General features: G+C 37.7%; 1 protein-coding gene across 2 annotated transcripts in view; it reads right to left on the reverse strand.

Moving 5' to 3' along the window:
• The window catches only part of LOC106689844 (uncharacterized), a 40,129-nt gene that overhangs the window by 7,982 nt on the left and 22,976 nt on the right, over positions 1 to 9,171 (reverse strand). For both annotated transcript variants that reach the window (XM_014435031.3, XM_014435032.2), the window contains exon 11: positions 2,123 to 2,285. In XM_014435031.3, coding sequence (XP_014290517.1) covers positions 2,123 to 2,285 — 163 coding nt within the window. The remainder of the gene's footprint in view (positions 1 to 2,122; positions 2,286 to 9,171) is intronic.

Raw genomic sequence — 9,171 nt, forward strand, 5'->3', positions numbered from 1 at the left:
ACTGAAAAGTGGTTTGAAAACTTTACAAATAAAAATAAACATACTGTTTATAAGTTATGAAAAAGATAATATATAATTAGTTACTAATTATTTTTGAATAGCTAACTCTTAAAATATTAAAATAATATTTCTAGTAGGAATAAACAAAAAACTCTTCCATTTTATTTAAAAAATTTGATTCAGGGCAAGAACACCAGTAGTTAACACTAAGAATTCAGACTTCAACTCAGACTAAGTAATTTTACAAAGAAAAACGTTAACAAATAAAAATTTATTGCTGTTTTAGAACAACTCAACTATACTCAAGACCCAAAAGTGAGTATCCTTCTGAAAGTGACAGATACTAGATTAAAAAATGATTATTAACATTTGGGAGTATTATAATTTCTTATTAATAAACTATTCACCATATCATATTATATTTATATGTTAAAATTTTTTTGACCTAATAATAAACTTAAAAACTTAAACATATTAAATTTTCTAATTGAATGGTAAAATGAATCAAGATGTTTTATAACATTGACTTAAATTCAGAATTTCTAATTTTAATTTTATGTTATCGATAGGTTCTTCACATCTTTTGTACAAATGCCGAGCATATATGTCACCGATTTTATAAAGGTTTGGCACCAAGTCACAACCTCTCCAGAATGATTCTCGGAACTTGAAATTACAATCCTCTGTTTTGTTTTAAAACGACGGCTGATTTCTTTCTTTGGAAGTTTCTTAAATGTAAATTTCCACCATACATGAAAATAAAGGAAAACTATAAAGTATTGTTGGAATTGCTATCCCAAGGACTTAAAATATATACATCATAAAAATAAAATAATTCTAAAAAAAAAAAATTAATAATGAGTAGACTAATTTTGTTAACTATTTATTTTGTTTTTGTAGGGCTTCAACCCCCCATATTTCCTTAGCATAAAATCAGCAATAGCTGATTAGAGCACAATAGCTCGTGCAATATAGTTTAAAAATCCATTTTTCTATGATAATGATTTTCATGAAACTTGCCAAAAAAATCCTACCTTAAGTTCTTTAAATTTTCGAATATAAAATAAAGCCCCATGAAAAAGCAAGAAAAAAAGTTATAGAGGAAAGAAAACTTGTGTGTACCTCAAAAAGCATAAATTATTGGAAAAGTATATAACAGTCATTTGATGACAAAATCTTTGTGTACACTCTCAGATATAGTCCATCTGCAAACCATGTGGGCACACATTGAACCCATGTTGTGTTGTGGCTTAATGGCACGATGTTGATAACTTTCAAAAATTTGTTGAAGTCCTTTGAGAGTGTTAAAAAAGTTAACGTTAAAGTGATGGAGAAAATAGAAGTTTATTGAATAAAGGGTCATAAATCCCTACTGTTTAAGATACCATGAAGTTATGTAAAATGGTGTACAGTCACGGATCTACAAACTTTCTGAGGGGAAGTAGAACTGTCTATCAGGTTCCAAATAGATAAGTTAAGGATCGTCAAGTCAATCCCCCTTCTCCCTGAAAAATTAAGAAAATATATTAAATGCTTAGATTTTGTTAAGGCAGATATAGGAACAATTTCCAAAACCCTAGGAAAACATAGCTATAGAAAAAGTGTTGATTGAAATAAATAAGCTACATATAACAAATTTTTAGGTAAAATTTATTTTTTAATCAATGGCATAGTAGTAAAATTGCTCGATCTATTTCTAATTTTTGAAAAAAATTATTGTTCACCCACAGCGGCCACCTGGATCTGTTTGTGGTGGTGTATCAGAAAGAAAAGCCACAGGTGTTAACTATGAGATCCTTAAGTTGCTTAAGGAGTTTTGGATTTGATTATGGTCATTACTCCTTGAGGCATCATTAATGACAATATTAAATATTCTCACTTTCCTCTTGAAATTAAAGCAAATAGTTGTTTGTTTTCCCTATTTCTTTTATCCCTCCCTAGAAAGTGCCTTTTTTTTTCTTTTATTTTTTTTTTTAAATTTTCCCAAAGTAATATTCTCTAAAGTACTCATGAAACTGAATTACTGGTAATTGCGATCGAAACGGAACTACATAAGTCAATTTTAATATAGTAACATGTAATTTTGAAATAACATATATATTATTAAAAACTTGTAACTTACCAGAACTAAAATAAAAAAACAATGGGGCTGAGCCCACGTTCTCCAATTTAAAGATAGTTTTTAAAGAATTATTTAAGGTAAGGTATGGAATATTAGATAAAGGCTTGAAGGTAATTCCATGTATTGTTAATCTGCTTTTTCCACCGAATGCATTAAGACGTACCTATAAAAAAATGAGCATATATTGAATACATTATTTTGAAGAAATTTAATAAACTAGAACCGGACTATTCTTATAGGTAGGTACACTAGTGAATTTGATTTCTAAATGAAAATAATTAGTGAAATAATATGTTTTCTCAATAAGCAAGGACCATTATTTTACCACAAAAAAATATTCTATATTGACTCCAACATATTTATAATTTTTTTATCAGACTTCACATGAGTTTCTTAACTTATATTTAATAATTTTAAATTACTTTTAATATTCATTAATATGTAATTTTTCCTTTATCTTCTATGATCCACAATATTGACAAACCCACTAGTCTTTTAATCTTAAAACAGAAGCATTTGTTTTTAATATTAAAAATGATTATATGAATAAAACAACTGATAGATTAATTCTACCAAGTAATCTACCTATAGTAGATGGGATTAAGGATAAAGAATAAGAAGATGGTGGTGGGAGAGCAGGAAGCTTATGTGAGCCAATATCCGGATTCCAGGGTTAACTTATGAATATTTACCTGTCTTATTAGAGTCCAGGGCTTTCTAATAAACCAGCTCTCTTTTTTTTTTTATAACCAGTTTTTGGTATACCTCGGATGAGTGATTTTCTAAAACTGAATTGAATTGAAGAGTATCGGTACCTCGGGTGAGTGAGCCAATATTCGACAGACAAAATACCTCGTACTGAGTGAGTTCTTCCAGCCAAATTTCTTCAATCTTCTTAGGGTTAAGACAGTGTAAATGAGACGAGATTACCTAGGATTAGTGAATTTCTCCCTCATTAAAACCGTTTTAGTTCGGACGCCAATTAAACAACATAACAATCAGTAAAGACTAAAATGACTTTATTCTAACGTATTTACAAGAACTACATGTTACTCTTACTGTTACAGAGTCTTCCTTAGCTATCTAGTGCTAGGAAATATATATGTACACTTGAGAAGAGGGGGTAGGAAGAATAGTGAAACAGGAGAAGGGGTTTGGACCAATCAGATAATTTAAGAAATTAGGCGGAGCCTAGAGAGCCTATGAAATTAGAAATAAATATCTGGGAGGGGAAAAAGGCATGACTAGAAACAGGGTGGCCAGGTTCCAAGAAATTGGAGGTAAGGGACCATGATCTAAGGACTTGTGAGAACTGACTTACATATGTTAAACATAAAATAGTTAGACTGATGCAAGTCCATTGTGAGATGACAGCTTGTACCTGCCTAAGTGTCAACCTTGCTTTTTTACACTGATATAGTATACTAAGGAAACGTCACTTCCACTATGGTCAGTGTCTGTCAAAATGTGCCAGATGTCTATAGTTAGTATAAACTATAGTTTATAATGATAGTCTGTTTATAATAAAAATAGCTGTTAAATACTATAGCGTTCATTAACTTGGTAACATTTCGTAAGAAAAACGAAAAATCTACATTTTCTGAATTTATTTTTATATCATGAAAATTACTACTCTCACAGAAAAAACTAACTATATCTTTGTTTTTAGGATGTTAAATAGACTTTAATTTGATGTCTAATAGACATCTTTACACCAAATAGTTTCAAAGATATAGCCGTCATAATCAAAACATTTTGTCTGAAAACAAAGAATCAACATTTTCTGAAATTATTTTGCTAATATCATGAAAATTACTGCTCTTACAAAAAAACAAATAACATCTTTGTTTTAATGATGTTAAATAAGCTTTAATTTGATGGCTAATAGACTTCTTTACACCTAACAGTTACAATGCTATAGCCGTCATAAGCAAAACATTTTGTCTGAATGCAAAAAATCAACATTTTTTGAATTTATTTGCTAATAACATAAAAACAACTACTCCAATGTAAAATCTAATAATAACTTTGTTTATAGGACGTTAAATAAGCTTTAATTTGATGCCTAATAGACATCTATACACATAATTGTTGCAAAGAATGATATATAGTCATAATGGAATCATTTGGTCAAAAAAACAAAAAATCAACAGTTTTTGAACTTATTTTGTTAATATCATGAAAATGACTACTCTAATGGATAAACTAAAAATATCTTCTCTTTTAGGACTTTAAATAGGCTTTAATTTGATGCCTAATAGACATCTTTACACCTAATAGTTACAATGCTATAGCCATCAAAAGAAAACATTTTGTCCCTTGTAGAGCAGTCTCACGTCTACAAGCCTCCACTTGTTTGGAAAGTACCCCTTATCCAAACACTCGTTGAATATATCCAACAACTCTTCCTCGATATAAGGGGCATTGTTTTTGAGGATTGCAGCATCTATGCTATCTAGTCCTGGAGGCCTTCCTATCCTTTGTCTGTCCACGGCAAGACGAAGGTCTCACATATCCCATCGTGGACATAGGTCGGTACCTGGTGGGTATAACGTGGTGCGTCTAACCAATCCATCATCTACACTATCCTGGGACGGATCATTCCTAGGGTATGTATAGTCTATATACATCTTGGCAGCCTCCTCCAAGGTGGTTGCCTGGGTATCTGTCACTTTAATAGCCGCCATCACTTGTAACGGCTTAACCTTTCCCAGTGCCACTCTGTACGGGATACCCCAGGGATTCTTTTCTGATTCCTCTACGATAAATTCGTCCCAGGATTTCTTCTTCTGGCAACGCACTCTGCACTTCGGTATACCCTATACCTATGCTTAGAGTCTTCTCGGAGTGCAGGCCTCCTCTTGTCGTTTCTGCACTCCTGGTACCTATACCTGGCTCTGTAGTATTTTTTTTTTAACTGCGTTAGAGCCGGCGCCCACCATGGGACTGGACATACTCTCGCCCATCAGTGAAGGAGGGTAATACTCGCCGCTTCAGTGATGGCGCCTGTAAGCATTGCCACTCTCTGATCAATCTCGGTCTCCTCATCTATCGGGGTTATCTCCTCACATTCTCTGTCAGTCAGTATTCCCTCCAATTCACTGGAAAAAGCTTTCCAGTTCGCTGATCGGGTCACAAAGCCCTTTTATACTTTTGGGGCACCCCCTTTCTCCTCCACCACACTGAAGGCTATGACCCGGTGGTCGTAGCTTGTGTCTGACCATAGTGTCAAGTCTGCAATACGCTTTGCTATGGGAGCTGTGGCAAGTGTCACATCTATCCAACTCTGGCCCCACGCTCCAACAAATGTGGGACCAGAAGGCTCGTTCATAATAACCAGCTGACACCTCGCCACGCATTCTTCTACCAACCTTTCTATAGCGTCTGTACGAACTGAACCCCAGGCCGTGCTCCATGAATTGGTGTCGGAACAGACTATCGAGCTTTTATACTTTAGCGCGACAGCCTCTACAGTAGCTATATTATCCTCTAGATTGATATTTACATTCGCCTGTCGTGGTGGCATATATGCTGAAACCAGAGCGAAGGCAACTTTGGCCCCCTGACATAACATGCCGCCTGATCTGCGGTGGTGAATTGCTTCACTTCCATAATGTTAACAGGGTTAACAACAACAATCGCTGCTCTAGGCCTCCTCTCGGCACTGCCTAGACCGACCACCCTCAACGTAGTTCCAAAACCTGTGACCACATTCTTTCGACAGCATGGCTCCTGAATCGCGAAGATGTCAACACTTCGGGCGAGAGTTCTCAATTCGTCCTCGACCACTCGTCTCATCATCCCATATTGACCTGCAGGATTTGCAGCCAACGCATACCGGGTCTTCTTCGCCTGCTTGACCATCATCTCCAGATGTACCGGGCATTCCCTACTGCCCGCACAATGTCAGAGATCTTTCCCTACACTGCTTTTGCCCTTACAGTTTCTGCAGCATGGTGCTGCACCCTTACTCTTTTCTGGGAACTCCTTGATTTTGTGCCCTGTTCCAAGACACCACCTGCACGATACGTCCTTCATGCATATTTTAGCAGGGTGTCCATAGTCTTGGCACCAGAGGCAGAGTAGGGGATCGAGGTAATCGCGGATGGTTAAGCTCCACCATCCTCCGCTGACAATGTGATCAGAGCGAGCTTCATTGCTTGGTGCACCTCTAGCACCCACATATTCGTGAGTCCGCCCCTCGCAGGAGTAGAGAAGCAGGGTCTCAACCACTCCCTCCTGTCTTTCTCATCTTTCAGCATGTCTATAGGGATCTTACTCCAAAGATAATTCTCTAGGACTCCAGAAATTAGGTACCCCCCTTACCCCCAGGCGAGGTCTGTGTGCCATTGTGAGCCTCGCCTCCAGTCCCTTATCCTTGAGTTTTCCCCAGCTAATAGGTTTTTGAGCCTGGTCAGCGCCTTCAGTCCTGATTAGGACGCTACCTCTCTGGGTCACCTTAACCATCTTGATTTCCCCAATTTGTTGCAAATCTTCTGGGGACGGGAGCTCTTTGTATATGTCTCCAGCAGTCCACCCTTCTGCATGCCCTCTCAGAGAGCAGACATACGTCGCTGTCTCCCGCGGGTTCTGCGGGACTGCTGGTATACTTGCTAGGACGCCAGCGAAAGTAAGCTTTTTCTTTCCTTTCTGCTCCTCTTCTTGTGGCGTTTCCAGTGTCTGGGTGACCTTTATGTTTTTCCTTCTTCGTCCTTGAATCTTCCATGGCCCTGACCCTACATCCTCCTGCATTTCTCCATCAGAGCTTTCGTCAATATCCATGTTCTTTCCCCTGCAGATTGGCGTCTTGCTGGATCTTTGTGGCATCGGGGCTGGTGCCGCACCCTTTCTTCCTCCTCACGTGCTCTTTTTCTTCTTGATCTCCTGTGTTTCGGGCTCATTTTACTATCTCTACTGTCAAGCCCTGAGTCTCTGTCCGCCTCACTGCTGCTTCCCGTTGGCCTAGGATAACCCTCCGCCATTTTGTATTCCTTATCAAGTTGGGATTTTATTGTCTGGGGTAATGGTTTTTAGCTACTCCCACTCTTATCCGACACTTCAATTCCTTTTTTATTTACTCCCTCCATAGTCAATATTGAAAACACCCTATTTTACGTAAGAAATTACGTTAAAGAGGTGTTTTTGAAAAATACTTTTTTCCTAATTTTCTGGATTGGTTGAAATTTTGGAATTATAGTCCCCACACAAGATAACAAATTTTACAGTAACAACCTCCTGTCCACATACACCTAGGTCCAACAATAATAACTAAAATAATAACAAAAGACTAAACCTGGTACCACGGGTAGTGAACACAAAAAATATTACCAAATAGATTATCTCCTGTTCCCTGGGAGTCCCGACTCACACTGGTGTCCCTCGAGACTCAACCACTCACACCCACTCCCCCCAGCATGCACTAGTATACGGAGCGGTGGAAAAACAAGTCTTACCTGCTCTGAAAAGGCGATCTAAGGTGGGGATAATCCTTGAGAGAGCATCAATGTAGGTCCTTCCTCATCAACAGTCGGAGCACTACTTCCTTCCTTTCTCTATCTAGTTATCCAATCCCGCCGTCCATCGTACATCTTGGATATCCTTCAATTTAAGTCCTCAGTGCATTCCCGCAATACCCGCTCACGACCCCCAGACTTATATGTAACTGTCCATCGAACCGTAGCCTTTAGTAGATCTTTCCTCATCCGTTCCTCTTCCCCATAGAATTCTATTCCCTCCTTTATTCGAAGTTCTAACATCCTTCCAATCTGCAAATCCCATATCTTCGACTACCTTCTGTCCACCCAATTCCGGAAGAATAGCAATTGAAAGTTTCAAAAAAGCTTTATATATTTTCTATATTTTATGTCTTAGATCTTCGATTATAATTGTAAATATGTACACTAGCAGAAATTATATCTTTTCATTTATTACTTCTTAGTTTAATTGTATTTGATTTTTTATCCTTTTTTTTTTTCCTTTTTATTTACTATCAAAAGTCATCTTATGTTTTATGATATGACAAGTGGTTTCATTTTATTTGTTTTATCATTACTTTTATATATTCTGTTAATTACGGTTGTTTAATTGTATATTTTTAAATTTACTGTATTATTTTATTTTATGACATCTTGTAATTTCATCTCTACTTTGTAATTTCCTCTAAGGCTCTAAAGCCTAATTTTGATCCCTTTAAATTATTTTAAAGGGATCAATCCCAGAATAAATAAAGATTATTATTATTCCAAATGTAGCACTGAAGGAGGCAATGGAAACCAGATCAGATCTCTTTCTGGATGTCTTTAGTTCTAACTTGCGTGAGGGATCCTTTCCCTCACCATGGAAAAGGCAATGCCCGGTTCTGATCCTAAAGAGCAAAGGAAGGCCATCAGAACCTTCAGCCTGTCGACCAATTTGCCTGCTGGATACGGCTGGGAAGGCTTTGGAGAAGGTCACTGCAAATAGGCTACAAGAGTTCACAGAAGAAGTGGCAGGCCTCTCCAGGAATCAATTTGGCTTCCGGAAAGCGAGATCCACAGTAGATGCTATCACGTTGGTGGTGGAAAAGGCCAGGAAGGCTATAGCAGAGAAGAGATGGAGAAGAGGCGCAAAATGCTATTGTCACAATAGATGTAAGGAATGCCTTTAACACAGCAAGATGGAGCTGCATCCTGGATGCCCTGCTGGTAATGAACATCCCTGAATACCTCAGGAGTATCATTCATGACTACTTCAGGGATAGGACCTTGATATGTTTGACAGAGGGCGGCTCGAGAAGGTTTAAGGTGACTGGCGGTGTACGCCAGGGTTCAGTACTAGAACCTCTGTTGTGGAATGCCATGTACGACGGAGTCCTTAGGCTTAGTCTATCAGAGGGTTCCGAAATAGTGGGCATTGCTGATGACATCGCGGTGGTAGTCGAAGCAAAGTATAAAGAAGAGCTCATTCTAAAGGCCAACCATTGTGTCGCTTCGGTTCGAGATTGGCTAGAATCTGTAGGGCTGCAACTAGCAGACAGTAAGACAGAGGCCCTTCTCGTCAGTAGCAGGAAA

The sequence above is a fragment of the Halyomorpha halys genome, unplaced genomic scaffold (assembly GCF_000696795.3).
Source record: "Halyomorpha halys isolate HHAL.00 unplaced genomic scaffold, Hhal_1.1 Scaffold1494.1, whole genome shotgun sequence".
NCBI classification, from domain to species: Eukaryota; Metazoa; Arthropoda; class Insecta; order Hemiptera; family Pentatomidae; genus Halyomorpha; species Halyomorpha halys.